The 19,055-nt window shown below is 29.9% G+C and overlaps 2 protein-coding genes across 3 annotated transcripts in view; one reads left to right on the forward strand and one right to left on the reverse strand.

Moving 5' to 3' along the window:
• The window catches only part of Setd3 (SET domain containing 3), a 40,316-nt gene extending 27,576 nt beyond the window's left edge, over window positions 1–12,740 (forward strand). For both annotated transcript variants that reach the window (XM_035361266.2, XM_035361267.2), the window contains exons 11-15: window positions 1,439–1,538; window positions 1,641–1,707; window positions 2,305–2,387; window positions 5,991–6,133; window positions 8,317–12,740. In XM_035361266.2, coding sequence (XP_035217157.1) covers window positions 1,439–1,538; window positions 1,641–1,707; window positions 2,305–2,387; window positions 5,991–6,133; window positions 8,317–8,445 — 522 coding nt within the window. In that variant the 3' untranslated portion in view covers window positions 8,446–12,740. The remainder of the gene's footprint in view (window positions 1–1,438; window positions 1,539–1,640; window positions 1,708–2,304; window positions 2,388–5,990; window positions 6,134–8,316) is intronic.
• Window positions 12,741–13,581: 841 nt separating this feature from the next.
• LOC118190533 (QRFP-like peptide receptor) overlaps window positions 13,582–19,055 on the reverse strand; it is a 390,283-nt gene continuing 384,809 nt past the window's right edge. Inside the window, exon 4 of the mRNA XM_085806919.1 lies at window positions 13,582–13,782. Within this exon, the coding sequence (XP_085663045.1) occupies window positions 13,582–13,782 (201 nt within the window). The remainder of the gene's footprint in view (window positions 13,783–19,055) is intronic.

The raw sequence follows: 19,055 nt of genomic DNA on the forward strand, positions 1-19,055 counted from the left end.
GACCTCTCGAATAAACAGCAGCAATAATGTAGTACCCATAATATATGTTGATTCATCAACAGCCAATGAAAACCAAATGAAATCTTTTTGTATTGTCTTTTAATTGGCTCTTAATGTAATTCTCGATGTCCTCAACTTTTCTAATTTCTGTTTTTACTGAAAGACTGACAGAGGAAAAAAATCTATTTTCTCTGGGCACTTTTCTTTGGTTACCACTAACAAACATGATTTAGTTAATTTGTAATCCGTAAATTATTTCTCTTTTATAGCTAATAACTGAGCTGTTTATAAGCTGACTTTAGTTACTTGCTTCATGATAATTTTTTACTTTTATGAATAAATTGCCCTGTGATAAACTGTGTTTTAAACTTTTTAATTTAGCAACTGTTCATTTTCTGTGATTTTTGAACATTGTGTTGAGTGCTTAGCTTGGTAATGACAATGTATATTGTACTCATTTAGCACACCTATATTATATCATTACATTATAAACATAATATTTTACCATTTAATTCTATAATATCTGAAATAATTCACACTCTGCTTTAGAACTGCAGCATTCAAAGTCCACTTTTCCCTTCTCATCTGGTCTTGAGAGTGACATAATAATAGTAATTAATTTATAAAATAAAAATAATAATAATAATAATAATAAAAAAAAATATCACAGAGCACTGATTGTCAATTGGCATACAAAATACTGCTGTAGTAACATTGCACAATACCATGTACACTGCTATAGTAAAGTTGAAAGAATTGGCAACGCTTGTTGTATAGCAGTAGCAAACAGCAAAATCCGAATATGTGATGCTAGTTTTCATGTTTTACTATGATAAAAACTAAAACTGAAATGCTACAGTGACAGTTTGCTGAAATTCTTGAGATTGAGAATTTAAGAATACATCATAAATATCGATAATTCAACACCAAAATATTGAAAGTGAGGAGTAAAGGTCAAAGAGGTGTGTACTTCAAATGAAATACTGTTATCAGACTAGATTTCATAAATCCTAGGAATTTATATTAACTTACCACTAATAGTCTAATAGAAATATTGCTTTGCTAATTAGATTATTTCCTTTTACACATGGCTGGCCCCAGAGCTACGTATGTATTGGAAGAGATATCCAAAGTGGGATATATTTGTTGTCAATTAGTCTTCTTTATCTTATTGGTTGTTGTGTCTTCTAAAGTGCATTGTTTATTGACTTCTTTAGAACATGATTGAAGTGAGATGTAAAATGAAAAGTAGAATATAAATGAAAATGGTACTTTCTTGTAAAACCAGTATGGTGGCATTTGAAATTTGAACATTTTGGATTGGGTGATTAGGTTTGCCAGTTTTGGTGACTAAGTGTAGTTGCTAATTTACAAGGAAGTACACGAAAACTTATGAATTAAAATTTTTATTTTTATACATTTATTCTCCTTTATTTAGGTTTGTATGTTTTATGGTCCAAGAACTAATGCTGAATTTTTTGCCCATAATGGATTTGTTTATCTTGACAATGAAAATGATGCTGTTGAAATTAAATTGGGTAAGATTTCCCTCATCAAGTTGTATTTCTTTAAAGTATTTTTTCTTATTAGAATTATGATTAACATTTTCTGTACTCTTTTAAGAATGCATTTTTTTATAGGGATAAGCAAATCTGATCCTCTTTCTGTGCCAAAAACAGAGTTGTGTGAAATCATGAATATTAATTTGTAAGTAATGCATTTTCTTCCCTTTAGTTTTTATGATCACTTTGAATATGTATTATAATATGTTGTTTTTCAAATATAATTAATAACTCACTTAGAATTTTATTTTATTTATTTTATGAAGCTATTTTGCCAGAGATCTTATATTTTGCCAGAGTATAATGTATCTATCTATACACATAATTTTAACTTATTAGTGATGAAATGGATATTATTCAAGTAATAAAGGACAACAAATCACAGTGTGTAACATATAATGTACTGTTGTAAGGAATTTTCTTTGTTTCCCCCAAAAAGATCTGTAGTAATATTGTTTAACAAGAGCATATATTTGAAAGGAATTAAGCTCATCCTTAGATGTTCTAATAGTGTATTAAGAAATTCTAGAATATGCTTGCATGGCACAATTTTAGTTTTTAAATAGCTCTCAAACATTTCACTCTTCATAATGAATGTGTTAGAGAGCTTTGCCTATATCATGCATGAGTATTTTTATTTATTTATTTTCATTTTTTATATTTTTGCTTTATATGACTATTATTATTGTTTGTTCATGAAATATTGTTTAATGCCATGTTGTTTGGAAATTTTATTTTTCAGATCTGATCATTTTTATATTCATAAAGGAAATATCATCTCAGAAAAGCTCTTAACATTTTTAAAGATCAATGTGATGAAAGAAGGTAATATTTTAAACTAATGTTAATTCATATAATTCAGCAGTTAGATTATATAAAATTGGTTTAAAAGAATTACATTTTAATAAAACTGTCTATTTTATATTAATTATAATACAGCACTGCAATCAGACTTGCTCATTTCTATGTTAAATGTAGAATAGTATTTTGCAGCTATTAATTTAGCCAACTGAATAACTGATGACGATGAAATAATCAATGCTTTACAATTCTTTAATGACAATGTGATTAGCTATTCATTCCATGTTTTTTTACTGAAATTTAAAACATAATCTTGATGTATATAGAGAAAACAAAATAAAATTCCCATTTTTTAATGCTTAAACTAAAAACAGTAACATATGCTAAAATAATATTTTATCGAGCATATGTTGAATCATATCTAGCATATTTTATAAATGGGTGCATTTTAAAATTATTTATTGGAGGATAAATTGTATTTAATTTATTATGCATACCTTATTAATTTAATAAAGTTAAAATTGGAGAAAGGAATTAGTAAAATAATTATTTGTATACTTTTCTTAATATGCTCCGAATGTTAAAGAATTAAAAAAGCTGAAATGTTCTTAACCTGCCATTTATCTTTAAGTGTTGAATCGAGAACATTTTATATTCGATAAGCAATTCTATAAATCATGCACTATAAAGAAAATCTTCCTTAGCACTAAATGATAATAATTTTTTTTCTTATGTCTGATGGATCAAATATAAAAAGATTTTCAGTATTTGCTAATGAAAAGTAATAAACGTGAAAATTATAAAATTCACTAGATACAATAGAATAATTTTTTTGTTAATATATTTCTGGTCATTTTTGCTGTTAAGATGCACATTATATCTTCAAAGTTTTAGGATTAGGTTTGCACAAAATTGAAAATTGAAGACAACAATAGATCAAATGTGCTAAATTCTCTTTAGATGTCTGTCCTTTATATCTTTATAAAATATGGAGTTAACTGTCTATTTCTCAGGAAGAAATTCCATGTGAATTATCTTTTTTCAATTAAAAAAAAATGATCTTTACATGAGATTCTTGAAACTGAAGATTCTGTGACAATGGTGAACCTTTCCCTAACTCAAGCAGATGATTGTCTTTTTGTCTCAGAATCATAAGCAAAGCTCTGAATTTCATCTTTAGTTTAAAAAAAAAAAAAAAAAAATCAGGATTGATGTCTGCTATTTGAATCAAATCAAGACATGCAGAAATTAGATCTTCTGTTTGTGCTGTATTCAATGCATGAAGGACAAAACAAGAACTATTTTTTTCCCAAGATTACCCATAGCAATTTTATGAGCAGTGTCTTTTCTGATGTTAAGCTTATCAACTTTCATTTGAAGGTACTTGTGATTATTTTTTAGCAACAATTCTTGAATTTTTTTCATGTTATCCATTTGAGACTTCAAAGGGCTCGCACTGAGTTCATGATCTTTATCTTGAAATTATATGTACTAATAAAAATGTGTTACATCATGTTAGTGCTTGATCGCATATATTTTACAAAATATTTCATGTCTTCATTGCTATTTTTCCCATTTTATGGCAAAATGTTATTGTTATTATTTGCTCAGTTAGCATATCACAATAATATATGTTCACTGGGCAATGCAAAATAGTATTTATTGTGTAGAAAATTCTGTCCATAAGAAGCTAGGAAAAGCATGTTGAGGTACAGTAAGAAATGCTGTCAAATATTGCATGGCATGTTTGCTGGAATGTATTAAAAACGTGACAAAGTGATTTTTTCACAAAATTTTAAGTAGGTTGCCTGCTGGCTTCAGCCGGTCCCTCAAATCTCATCTGCTTTAATGTCGGTCTCATCAGCCTTAATGTCATCTGGATGTTTACTTTTGGGGACGTAGATCTGGCTTAGACTATAAATTAGGATTATTGTACCATTTCAAAATTTGTTTCTGTGAGAAGTTACTTTTGCATACTTTTTAAGTACATTTTGCATTCTTTCATTTTAGTGTATTAAAAATGGATGTAACAACTAGAAAGAGAACAAAGATTATTGCAATCATACATCCATTGCTGTAACGAATATTCTGCGGTTGTTAGAAAATCGAGCATTTCTTGAATTCTGAGGAGACAGAATGAAACTGAAAACTCCAAGAAAGAAGGGCAAATGTTTAAAGAAAAGGAAAACGACTCAAATATAATCAGTTCCTACTCCAGTTATTAATCCAATAGAAACCAGCAGAAATTTTAAAAGCGATCTATGGTCTATTGGTATTGATATTCATCCTTCAAATGTGCAACATTGACTTCTTGGTACTTGTCAAAAGGTGTATTGTAGGACAATAAATGCAAATGTTTTACCATAAATGAGTGAAGAATAATTTTTAGCAATGAGACTCATTTATTACACAGTTTTTCATCTAACATTGTTAGACAAGCCTATCTAACAACCATAAAATACCCTCAAAAATAAATATTTTGAGTTTTTTTTTCATTGCAGATGGCACTGAAAATCTAGTTCTTGTTGATGGAATTATGAATTCATCAAATTATATAAAAAAATTAGAACTTGGATTGTGCCATTCTTGAAAATATTTGCAGGGGCATTTTAGCATGACTTTTGGCTCCATATCACAATTCAAAATCTGTCAAGAGGTTCATATTGGGAAATAAAATTATTGCACTAAATAGCCTAGAAATTCACCACACTTAACTGAAAACTGGCAGCACATTCTTAGGTATCGTCTTAGCGAAATTGATTGTTATGGCAAAACAACACATGATTAAGAATGCTATAAAAGTAAGAAAAAAAATGTATGTGCAAGGCTCGTAGCGTTACTTCCTGAGTGCATTAGAAAAACCATTTGCATGAAAGGAAGACATGTTTTCTATTAATTTTATTATTAAATCATTGTACATAAATCATAAAAAAATCATTTTGCCCCAATTAATTTGCACACTATAGTATGCATATGGAGGGGATAATTCTGAAATTTTTGTTTCTGGTGATCATTAGTCAAATACATTTAGCTGAATTATTTAGTTAAATGTACAAAAGTTTCTTAGATTTTTTACAAGGTGTAAGAAGTATTTTGTTAATTAATGTAAACATTGTTTGTTAATTAATGTAAAAATAAATTCATTTATTGTAATTATAAACTAATTTTTATTTAGTAGTGTTATTAGTCCAAAGGGTCGAGTCCATATTTATTATTGATTCCAGATTTTGTAAAACTTTACCGAATTTTTTATTAACAAACTCAAGGATTTCAAAGCGAGCAATGGCAATGTTGTAGAGAAAAAACATTTTTTTTAATTTCCAGTGCTTGAGACTCTGTATCAGAAATTCTAAAGATATGCTCAATTTAAAATTATTTGCGATATTGCTCTTGAACTGAATTTTATGGTTTAAGTGCGAAAAGCATGATATTTAATAAATAAAGGTAACACACAAAATGTTAAAAAAAATGCCCCTTTGGACGTAATTTAAAATCTGAAACCTTTCAGATTTTCTTTTTCTTTTGTTTATTAGTTCTATTATTAATGTGTAGGTAATCTTTTTGAAATAAAAATAACTGTATTTTAAAATCTAAATTTGACAAAAAGAATCTTATTTTTCTGTGTAGAAGAACAGGAGATTGTACTTAGAAATAAGCAAGACTGTAGCAGTTCAATGTTTGAAAAATTTCCTGATCTCAATAGAAGAGCTCTGTTGTATTTAAAGGACAGATTATTTCTTTTACTGAAGTGTTATAGAACTACATTGCAGGTAAGGCAAATTTGATATTCATTTATACTTCAATATACTGTTAAATCCTGTTAATAAAGCTACTGTGTATTGGAGATTAATCTTAATGAGCAGATCTCAGTAAAAAAAAGATGATTAATTATTAGGCCATCTTGCATTTAATTGGAAAACTTGCTATAGAAGGAAAATGGCTTGTTCTAGACAGAATGAAACTGGATCATTCTCTATATTTCTTATTAATTTATTATAACTGGATAGTTTTTTTATATTTATGTACATACAAAGAAATCTGGTGCTTTCAGTTCTTAGAAAATTATTGCAATTAATATCTAATATTAATGTGTATGTATAAAAGAATTTTTAGTGTTTATTTATAATTTTGAACCATTTTGTAACTATGTTAATTTTATATAATTTTGGATTCGTATGTATTTCATTTTCTGTACAGAATAGTATTTAATTATTCAACTTTCTTATGATTGAATAGATTTGAATTCGATACAAGCATAAAACATACCTTCTTCAAACTCTAATTAGTTACAATTATATTTTATGGGTGGGAGAATTCTCTATTTATAGCATATCTCAGAGTTGAATTTGTGTTTTCACTACCAATAAGTTCATGTGCTTTACTATCTGCACTAGCAATAATTTTTAAGAGCATTGGAAAATAGCTACTGCATGTTTGATATGTTTCAAACAAAAAATTTTACTGCATAAATGTAAACTTTTATAATGTTTCTTTAATCCGTAATGATTTTTGACTCCCTACTTTGAGAAACATCCGTGTATATGAATTTTATTGATAATTTATTGATGTTATCAGTTATAATAATATGTATTTCAGTTTTATGGGTTTTTTTCCCCATTTAAAATTCTTCAAGTAAAATATTGCAATGAAATTTTCAGGACTGATGTTATTATAGTTTTAATTTAAATGAAAAGGATTTTCATAATAAAAAGTGGGTTTGTAAATGGAAATTTTATAATAATAAATTGTATTGAAAAAACAGTAAAATATTAAGCTTAAATAATGATAAAATGGGCTTTGATATGTTATTTTTATATGATTTATTTTAAACCTTAAATGAATCTAGGTGTCTCAATTTTAATTTAGTACTAAAATATTTTAAAAAATGAAACAATCTTTTAACAAAGTTTCTATTTATAATTGAGTATCAAAGTAGTGAGTTTTCATCTTAGATAAAAAGGCTGTAACATTTACATTATTTAAAAAAAATTTTTTTTTAATATACAGCTCCCTTTTTATAGGTTTTAATTTGTTCTTATTTTGTTTGTACACTGTAGTAATCGAGGGATAGTCTTGATTGCATTTTAAATATTATTTATAGCCCTATAAATTATATTTTTGTCTACTATTTTCAAAAATAAAATCCATCTTATATTTCAATGAATAAATTCGAAATTATTTTAGAAGTAAATATTATCTCATTTTTTACATTTTCTTTTTTATGTATGGAATATCTTAGATATTGTAATTTTTATTCCTGTAAATTTTTTTGGCACAAAATTTTTATGTGAATTTTTAAATTTGTAAAAATATTTATATATTAACACATAACTGCTAGCTAACATAATAAATGCCTAATTATTAATTATTTCTAACCTTACTAATATTTTGATTGACCAATGTAAAAGAAAATTAGTAATTTTTATTTTAACACTCATTATAAATACTCTTATATAAGCAAAAATATTCATTTACATAATTATTAGTTTGTAAGTATCACCTTCATTATCGTGACAGGTTTAAAGGTCATATACTGTTAGAATTTTTTTCCCCAAGTTTTGTTAGTGAAAATGTTTCATACAGTAGAGCTCTCAGATATGTGGCTTATTTTTATTATTTAATAAATAAGCCTAATTTGAAACTTAAAATAATAGTAAATTGTTAGAGTTTCAGTTTGTGCAATTTATATGTTTTTGACTTTATAGAAGTGATGATTAATGACTAAATGACTGAAATTGAATGCTAAAGAAACAAATATTTTAATATATATTGTAACTTCTGAGTGAAATCTCATTTTACTTTTTTTTGTCCTTTTTCCTATGGTATGTTCTAGCAAATATATATCAATAAATTCTTTTTGTATGCTTTTCCCCTCTTGCTTAAATTAAGTAAAAGTTCATGTGTAATGATCTAGTTATTTAAAAGAGTTTTTATCTACAATTTTGTTTCATAGGAAGATGAAGACCTCTTAAGAAGTAGTGTTCCTGAATCAAACCGTCTGCATTTAGCATTGCAGCTACGTTTGAGTGAGAAAAGAATTCTTTCAGATGCATATAAATACTGTGAAGAAAATACTTTGTAATGATAATGAAACTCATTTTCTGCTAAGATGAATGTGCATTTATTTAACTTATTTTAGATTTCTGTATTTAATAATTAATCTTACTGCAGTTTTATTTGTTAGAGGAATTTTCAAATGTGATATTTTCTACTAACAATTGAGCTCTTTGGATGAAATGAATATTAGAGATCAACATTCTCTTTAATTCGCCACATCTTTTGTCATAATGATATTGTCATATATTTTAGCATATTTTAAAAATATGGTTCCAATCATTGTTTCCAAAACGTTATTCTGAAGCTTGCCGATAGTTGTATATTAGTATACATAGCACTGCCTACATTTCACTCAAAACTTTCAATACTGGAGAAGAGGATAAGTAATCACCTTCTAATTGCTTTGTGCAATCATATTAAAATATTAAAAAGTACTAGAAAGATGTATGGTTAGCTTTATTTGTTTAATTAGTGGCCATTATTTAAATTCATGCATAATATTTAATGAAACATGAATTCTTTGTGTTGAATAATTTTATATTTAATTAATTTATGTTATATATTCAAATTATGTGCAAAATAGGCCTCAATATTAAGTATTTTGTTTTTTAAAAATTTAAGGTCTTCTCAAACAAGTAGTTGAAACATTACTTCACAGATCATTTATACTTGCATTGTTATACAAATTATATTATTTAGTATTACCTAAAAACAAATGTTCTGTTTAAGAGCATTAAAACATCATGTCTACTATTAAGTGATAAATTTTGCATTTTTATGGAATAAGACCTTATACTCTTGCACTTGCATAAGATCATTCATCTATTGCCAGGATGTGAAATATATGATCTGTGCTTGGAGACTTATGTTGCAAGCCTTATATGTAGGCAGTTGAATAAAAGTTTTCACATGAGTATCTAAATTTAGGATATTTTGCCTAGTTACATTTTTATGAGGTGTTTTATCTTATGAGTGATGAAATGTAATCTCGATCAACCCAATTTTAAAACACATACTTAATAGTGTTGTGATACCTGAACATAAATGTAAAAGGCTAAATTTGTATTAAGTAATGGATACAGAAGAATTCGACACAAACAAAAACATTTACTGAAACTTATTGAAAATACAAACAATAAATCATAAATGTGCACATAATTTGTGCTTTGAAGTACACCTAAATGAATTTCGTAGTTCTTGAACCTTTTACATGAATAAAACAAATGTACTTGTTTGTGTGCTGCTTCCTTGCCATGCACATTTGATGGTAACAACTTCCCCCCTTTTTTCATTTGAGTAACAATTTTTTATGCCATGACTTTTATTGACCATTATTTTATTTATTTATTTGCTTCACCTTTCCATAGGGCTGCAGCACATTTAATTTTAAAAAGTAAGCGCTGATTAGCTCATAAGAAGAAATCTTTTCCGTTGTACTGTTCTGTTTTTTAATTCTTTTATTTAAATATGAATATTCAACTAATTGGCCAATAGCTGCACTGTGACAGTTCTATTGCCTGCATAATTTTATTGCATTCTACATGGAATTTCAGCATTTATCTGTATACAGGAGAACTGTGTTAAGAAGTTTTTAAAGAGTCCAGCACTTCTTAAATGCAAAGGTTTATTAAGAGGCGGGAATATATTAAAAGACAATAGATTAACTGGAGAATAACTTAAAAACACACAAAAGGCAACCTGAAATTTTCACTCTGGTCTGTAACATACTTATTAGGTGGTAAGTCTGTGTTTTAGGATCTTATATATAAACTGCAATTCCAGCAATTTTCTGGCATGTAAAATTCTATTATTAGCCGTGTATATATATTGAAGTACACATTAATGCATGTTCCATTTATGATTTTGTTGGTTAGTTAACTGATGTAATCAGCATGTTACTGTTCAAGGCTTATAGCCTATGTCAAATTTGCTCAACTTTTCGATGAGTGACAATTTTTTATGCAAGATTTTATGATTTATAAGCATACAGGAAAATATAAAATAATTATGTATTAGATGAATAGTTTGTATTGAGTCAAAAACCTGCTGCAAACAGTTTGCAGTACTAGCAACTGAAAATTGCATAAAATCTTCTAAATCTTTTATTTTTCTGTAACATGCATAGAGATTATTTGCATCAGAGTATATTTCAGTAGCTTTAGCAATCATATTGTGAGAGATTGGTCAGTTGATTGAAATGTAACAGATTTTTTTTTAATCATTAACAAAAAATAAAATTCTTAAAATAATTTCTATATGCACTAAAACTCATTAAATTAGTAAAATTTCATAAAATGCATTTTCTTGGTATCATGGCATTAGGTATGTGTATACAATAAATTTAATAAACTGGAACTCCAAATCTGCAAAATGTTTGCATCTGTCTTTTGAAATTTTATTTTGGGATCTTGGAAAATTAAAGAGAGAGAGGTAAAAAGTAGAGCTTCTTAGAGGTAAAAGCGTCTTATATACAAGTAGTAACTTCTTGTATGTGTATCTGTCTATTTTTATACACGCAGGTACATCTATAAATTTTTATAAGTGTGTACTTGATATTTATGAAGAACAGAAACAAAGCTAAACAGTCTGTAGAACAATTTTAAAAGTTATTCTTCATCTCTTAAGTATTGGTATTATTGTTAATACCCCAATATATGATCAATACATAACATATTCAAAAGATTAGCAATCTGATAACAGATGTGTGTGTGATTATGGCAAAGCCTCGAGGGCTATCTGCCTAAGGGGAGGATGCCTTCGTGGAGGACTTTCTAAGGGAAACTGGCTCGTATACACGTTACACATGGCGAAAACCACGAAAATGCCCATGCAATCTGATAACAGATGCAGAAAATCATTTATGTTTGATAAAACTGATTAAAAATTGTATTGGAATATAGTAATATTATAACTAAGCAGATAATAGAAGAGAGCTTAATAGTTTGATAATTATAATACAGTCAAAAGTCGTTAATCCGGACTCGTCGGGACTTCGGCGATTCCGGATTATCTATTTTTCCGGATTATAGATCATCAGTTTAAATCTGGTAAGATGGCATGCAGAAATTACAAAATTAAAAATATGAAACCGTAATTTATGAAATAAAGAACAATTATGATCTAAAGGGTATCAAAATTTACAAAAAAGCTTAATATTTATTTGTTTACTTTATTAAACATTTCCTTCAATGTAAGTTGCTTCGTTTCATGTGATAATACTTTCTCTTTAATTCTATTAAACAGACATAATTTTTTGTTTAGTTACAAAGTTCCGCTGTTCAAGTCCTATAATTGCTGTGTTGAGAATACCGACTAATTTGTCAATCGAAATGTTTTCGTTTTCAATAACCTCTGGGTCACTTTCTTCACTATCGGAAGCGAATTATAATGACGAGGAACTTGATTTAAATCATATCAAAGACAGAATGAAATACTACACTTAGTATGGAATTATAAACCAAATAAAATAAAAACATCTGCCCTGAAGATAAGGATAGTGCTGACAGATGAACTTCCAATCCGCCGCGTGAAATTGATAAACAGATTTCGGATCTCAAAACATACTTTCGCTTTGTAGATACAAATTACATATTAGTAAATATATATCGGAAATTCTATTTGACATAATCTTTCTAATCTATCATAATCTAATAATGACGTTTCTGCCCCCCCCTCTGCCGCAGAGCAGCGTGAAATTGATAAACAGATTTCGGATTTCAAAACATACTTTCGCTTTGTAGTAAATATATATCGGAAATTCTATTTGACATAATCGAAAGTTCAAGCTTACTTTTATAAAATTGCTCTAACAGTCTGCAAAAAATAATAAGCCGGATCCAATTCGAAGATTAAGGAACAACGCAATCGGCAACATTAACTGAATTAGATAACTTTAGCTTAGCGTATAACTCCGTTACAATTTAAACGCGCATGCGCACAAACATATTCGCAGCCGTAAGGGTCTTACGCGCTCTCGTAAACGCCTGTGCGCATGCGTGAATGCAACGCATGCGCAAAAAGTTTGTAGCTTTGAGGTCCGGATTATAGATCATTCCGGATTATGGGTGTTCGAATTAACGACTTTTGACTGTAGTATAATTTTGTAAGTGTGCTTTTATTCTTTGAAAATTTTGTTGTGATATTTGTTTCTTATCTGTAATAATCTGTGGGTTATAAAATATCATAAATCTATGTTGTTGAATATTCTCCTTTGAACAATTTTTTGTGTGCTGTTTTGATTTAATGGCAAAAGTTTCAAAACTTCTTTTGTATCAAAGTGAATTTTTATTGTTGTGAATAAACTTCAATTTAAAATGCAAACTACATGTGCTAATGCATTTAATTATTCCTTTGCATTTTAATCATGTAAATACATTATTATTTTACTTTAGTTAAACAGTTAGTATTAAAAAGTAAATATCTGGTTGTAGCGAAAGTTTTCCGCTAAAAACGTTTTTAATAAAGTTATGGGGAAAATTATTAAAGCAGTACCTTTTAGTGGCAGTAGTAATCATCCAAATTTATGATTTTCTGTCAACGTTTTGGTTTTTCAAAGCTTTCGACCCAGAAACTTGGTAGCCGCGAGTCCAAAAACAGATCAATCTCATTTCGGACATCCTGTGCAGAATGGAAGGCAGCACCAGCAAGCTGTAGTTGCTGGTGGGAAAAAAGTTAGAAGTTTGAAGGCGCGATGTCGAGTCTATGTGGTGGGTGTAGCGAAAGATCCCCTTCAAGTCTGTACAGAGTCCAGCCAATGAATGCAGACACATGTGGTCTTGTATTATCTTAATGGAACATTACCTTTTTCTCATCAGAACTCAATTCAATGTTTTTGCTTGATAGCAGTGTCAACACAGACTAGCATTTTGCTGTACACCTTACCTGTTGAGGGTTTTACCTTTTCCCAGATACTCTTTGCGGTTAATATCACTGCAATCCCACCAGATAGAAAGCATGATTTTTTTTGTTAGTCAAATTGCACTTTGCGACGCTGCTGACGGGCTCACCAGCTGCTGACTAACTCTTGTTTCAGCCTATGTTGTTGAATTAGATCCACTTTTCATCACAAGTAATGATCTGGTCCAGAATTTTGTCCTTGCGTTGATATTCGAGCAGATTAGTTCAGACCTGAACATGTTTGTTCTTATCTACTTGAGTCAGCTCATGCGGCACCCAGCAGTTGAACTTGTACATTAAATTTATACGATGCATAGTGCAAGCTAATGGGCATGACACCAACATCTAACTCCTCAGCAAACTCTCGAATGGTTGCATATTGATTATCTTCCACGAGTTCTCGGAGGTGGGCCTCAGCAACATCAGTAGCCCAGACAGGGCACTCTGCTTCTTGAACATCATAGTCCTTGTTTTTAAACTTTTAGTACTAAACCTTTAGTGTCATATGATATAACATTAGTACCTAAAGCTGCACACATGATTTGGTGACACTCTGTAGCTGAAGTTTCGCAACAGAACTGCAAGTAAATGATGGTTCTAATCTGATAGTGTGATAGTTCCATTACAGACACCTTGTACGTAATGATAACAAAATTTTTTTACAAATTTCACAACACAGTGTTACAACAACTGTTTGCCCAGATGATATTTGTGGTGGCGAGAAACTTTTTGTTAAAACCCAATATATATATATATATATATATACGCACACACACATAATAACTGCATAGAGTATTATGTATAAGCATATGCAGTTAAATTACTGTTTACACATGAAAAAATGCACCAAAAATTACTTTTATTGAGAGCACCATGAATATTTTTATCACAAGTATTGGAAGATATAAAAAGTACATGATTAATAAATAAACTGAATTATTTATTGGTAGACAATTATATTAAGTATTTACAATGACAATATTTTAGGTTCATAAATAAAGCAGCTGTCATATATTTCATGTAAAAGTTACAAACTTTTCACTCATAATGGGAATAATCTAATTATGCATATGTAATAACTACAAGATATTGGAGGTTTAAGGATAGCGAATCTTATTCACATAAAGATCCTTATTCTATATCTAACAACTTCTCTGCTTCATTTATAAAGTGAATATATTTTAATATTATTTTCCTATGAATTAAAAGAAAAGTATTTCATATCTGTCCTAATTTGGTTTTGTGTAATCTCTTTGGCTTAAGAGTTACTGAGAAAGTAAAGTTTAAAATACATTGTGTTGAAGGTGCTAATGGACTTAATATAATAATTGCTTTAAAAATTGGATATCCTTATTAGCTTCAATGAAAATATGATATTTTCATAGAAATTTAATTTTCATCTGTTACGTAAAATCCTAAAAGCAGCTGCAGACAAATACTGCATTGATATTTTCATTGATAAATGGACTAACAGGTGAATAACTTATTTTGCTGTGTTTATCCCGTCTCAAAATTTTTTCCGATGCTATCACAAGCTGGATTGTTTGAAGTTCCAAGAACTTCTCATTGCAGACCAAAAAACACTTGACATTAAAAACACGGTAAGACCCCGCTTAACGCGGGAGATATGTTCCATCAAAGTAGAGCGTAATGCGAAATAGCACTAAATGAGGCTATCTTAACATGTAAGATAATGGGGTTAGGGGAAGATGGATAGAAAATTGGTTAGGTATTAAATTTAATAATGTTTTTTTAATAAAAGTAAAACCAAACATTTATTTCTTACAAAAATAAAAACAATATACACGAATATACTTATAAAAACAAATAAAATTCTCAGTCAGTCAGATCATTCAGTCTATTCTGTGCTTCCAATTTTCTGCCTTTTTGTCAAGAAGGCATTTTGATAGATTGACTTAATGGCATGTTGCATTCAATTTTGTCATCAATCCATATAGACAGTCATTTTTCCATTTCCTCTATAATGTTATTTCTAGAACGGGGAATTCTAGTTGCAGAGCTTGACGTAGTTGCAGTTGCCGATGACAGTATTTTTTCTTTATATTCTTAAAAATTGTCCTTATTGTTGAAGTTGCCAAATTCAATGCAGCACTAATTTGAGATTGACGTTCACCAGAATCTAATCTTCTTATCACTTGCATTTTAGTTTCCAGTGAAATACTTTTTCTGGATGCTTTCTTCCTTTTTTTTTAATATCACCCATGATAAAAACTAAAGATCATAATATTTGTCACTGTATTAATCGTTATAGTATTATATAAATTTATACTTACAATAATGTCAGCAAATGTTTCAAATAATAAAAATACGTCCGTACAGCACCGCACCAAACAAGAAACACAACTACACTGTTTCGGATATGTTATTTGGAAATCTAGTGCTGCGCACAATTTCGGGGAATCCTCGTAGTGCTGCGAGCAATTTCGGGGAATCCCCGGGTTGAAATAAAAGAGCGCTAACCTGAAACAGCGTTAAGCGGGGTCTTACTGTATATACCCTATGACTAGGAAATCAAGCGTTTTGAAATTATTAAAACTATGAATCATTAGTAGTGACATTTTTAGTGAAATTTTTGTATTAAAGTAATTTTAGGGTTGTATCTATAAAATTGATATTGGTTTTAAAGTAACCTAAATCCTTTCATAAACGTATAAACTGGTTGATTTTAATTGATTCACTTTTTTATTGAGTTTTCAAGATGTAATTGGTTTTTTACATTATTTGCTGTCTGTGTTAGTACAATGATAGTTACAATGATTACAAATCTGTAAATAAGTATTAAAAGTTTTATTCTCTACTTTATCTTAATTTAGTTTTATTGCATAAAAATTAATTTCAAGGTCTGTTTTGGAGCTTACATGAAGTTATTTTAGTGAGAAATTTTTCTGATACTCTTCAAATATTGCAGGTCAAATTAAACGTAATTATTAAAGCAGATGTTAAGAATTTTAGATAAATTTTAAGTTTGCAGACTATAATGCATGGATTTCTGGAGGTAACAAATGCCTGGAGGTAAAAAATTCTAGAAGTAAGGATGCATAATTTCTTTATTTTATTTATCTTTTCCCAATTTCTGTGCAGGCTTAAAGCATGTGTTAGTTGTTATGTTAACCTTTCTAGCTTGTATTGATCAAATCAGCCTTATCTCTAGATTTCTTTTTAAGGTATCTCGCTCTGCTTTTAATTCTAGCATGTGATAGTTTAGGTAAAGATATTTTGATATTTTAGAGGTTTTAACAAAATTTTGTTGCACACCCAAAAAAGTGGCATTTGATCTGAATACATCTAATCGACTCATAACATTTATAAAAGGGAAAATCACAACAAAGATTTTTTTTTTTTTTTTTACATTTTAGAAATTGCAATGAAATAATGTACTACATTTTCTAATTGTCAGATAATCAGCTGCAATGAGTTCATTTCCTCATATCTATGACTTAGAGGCTTATTTATAATTCTGTAAAACATTTTATTTAAAAATTCTTAAAGAATTATTCTAATTCTTTAAGAATAGTAATAAAATCGATCCAAATTTTATTACTCTGATAATCGATCCAAATTTTATTACTCTGATATAAACTCATTATTTTTTTAATCGCAAACTCTCAGTGTGTCTACTTCTGCTAATGTGGCAGACGTCTGTGTTTCACTGGGAAGATTTACTTAGACATATTCGAAAGCTGCCTGATGCCATAATTGAATGAAAATAATGATAATTATATCCTTCAATTAGAAAGCTATGCAGCTTATTATCACAGAGATCATTTACCAAAATAACTGAAAATTTGCCACGAAACTCCTATAGCCTGTTACTTGAGAACAGGTAGTTCAAGACCATTCTTTTTCCCAAATCATGGGTCAATGATTGTTGCAGGAAAATGGTCGAATCCTCTAATTTGCGAAAATCCCCTAATTCTCTGCGGTGATGATGACACTTACGATCGAAAATCGGGACCGTGTCCCCACGATCTTGAAATGCCTAATTTAAAGTAAGAAAGCTATAGATAGGACATAGGAATGACGCGTTTTTGCGTCAGCTTATAAGGCATTTTCTCCCTCCTTTCTACATGCCTTCATGGTTGCATACTCGGCGAGTATTCGAGAGGTCCATGTTTGAGTCCCGGCGAAGGCATTGTTTATTTTTCATGTACTCTTGTTCCAAAAAATTCTAATGACTCTACAGTGGCACCCGAACTAAGGAGTGGTGGATAATGATTCTCCACCACCAGAATTTGGGGGCTGGGTCCTCTAATCCTCAGTCACCCTTTAAAAGTTTAGTTTTTTAGGACCCTCATTTTTCAAAGAAATCTTCCAGATTTTTTTAGGGTATAAAAGGAATTGTTTGAAAAGAAATTTCTATGTTATTTTTTTGTCTGTATGCTAATCTCCTTATTCTATATTAGTTTTAAATTTTTACCTTGAAATCTTGCCTGAAATGAAACGGCAAACCCTAGGTGTGCCCAGACTGGGCTCACCGATAATCTAGGACAACTGAGAGTCTGTATTTTTTGTTTCTTCGTATCTCATCGGTCAGTTCATTGACAACAGTGCTCGTTTCAGCACTCTTTTTCGAAACTGTATTCAATCAGTGTGCCACTTTGGGCACACGCATAGAATTAAAACGATAAGTGCTATCTTTACAAAATTTTACTTGTGTGCTCCTTCTAGGCCTAATTAGACTGCCTAACTTTTTTTTTTTTTTTTTTTTTTTAAATCAAAACTCCGACTTTAAAAGGTAGCGTGCTGGAAAGGGTTAACCCACACCAACAACAGCAGTTTCTCAACATCTTCTAAGAGTTTTGGACGGGGCTTGGATGTAACGGTAACTCATTTGGCCACATCAAGTTTCTTAATTTCTTCCTTCTTCAGAATAGTGCAGATCGCCGAAGTCAAGCGGTCTAAGTCCTTGCCAATACCATCACGTCACTCTTACAGCACACTTATGTTTCTGTATGATTGCTTTTCTGATTTTCAACGGCCATGGCTTCCTTCTTTTTCTCTGCAGCTTCTTGGGAGACATCGCGAAATAATTGTTTTTATGTTAAATGTAAAAAAGCAATTAACTCATAAGCGCACAAACTCGTAGATCAGAGAACACTGAGTGATCGAACTGATGAGGGGATTCTCCGAGTCGACAGGCAGATCGGGAAACGCGGCCATGCATCCAACAATACTCGTTACTCGAGTCAATGCTCGTATTTAGAGACGATTCCTCGTATCTCGAATTTCTTATATGTAGAGTTACTCGTATCTTGAAGTTCCACTATATATCTATACATAGTTTTGCACAAGTAGATATTTACAAATTCTGATGTCATGTATATTTATGGATTTGGTTGGCGTGACGGTAAATAATTTGCCACAGCTAATGTGTCAGTTCCCTAACGTTGGATCACGACATCGAAGCTTAGCTTCTTGAATCTCCAAAAAACAAATACTATGTGCAGAGTAAAAGGTTATTAAAATGTACGTCAGGAAATATATATTGTTAACTTTTGGTTTGTTCCATCTTATAGGGACTTTTCAAAATCCTCCATGCCCACGCGTCGTTCGCATGCATGCCTGAGAAAATTCTACGCAAGTGTCACCAGTACTAAGACATTCACATATTTTGACTAGTTAAAGTACTTGTTTATGCTTCTGCCGTTAAGAAAGCAGTCTGAATAGCAACTTCAAAGATGGAAAATATCGCTTTCACAAATAATGAACGGATAAGAA

The sequence above is a fragment of the Stegodyphus dumicola genome, chromosome 12 (assembly GCF_044657685.1).
Source record: "Stegodyphus dumicola isolate Sdum_Otavi_A_Nest chromosome 12, ASM4465768v1".
Classification (NCBI taxonomy): domain Eukaryota; kingdom Metazoa; phylum Arthropoda; class Arachnida; order Araneae; family Eresidae; genus Stegodyphus; species Stegodyphus dumicola.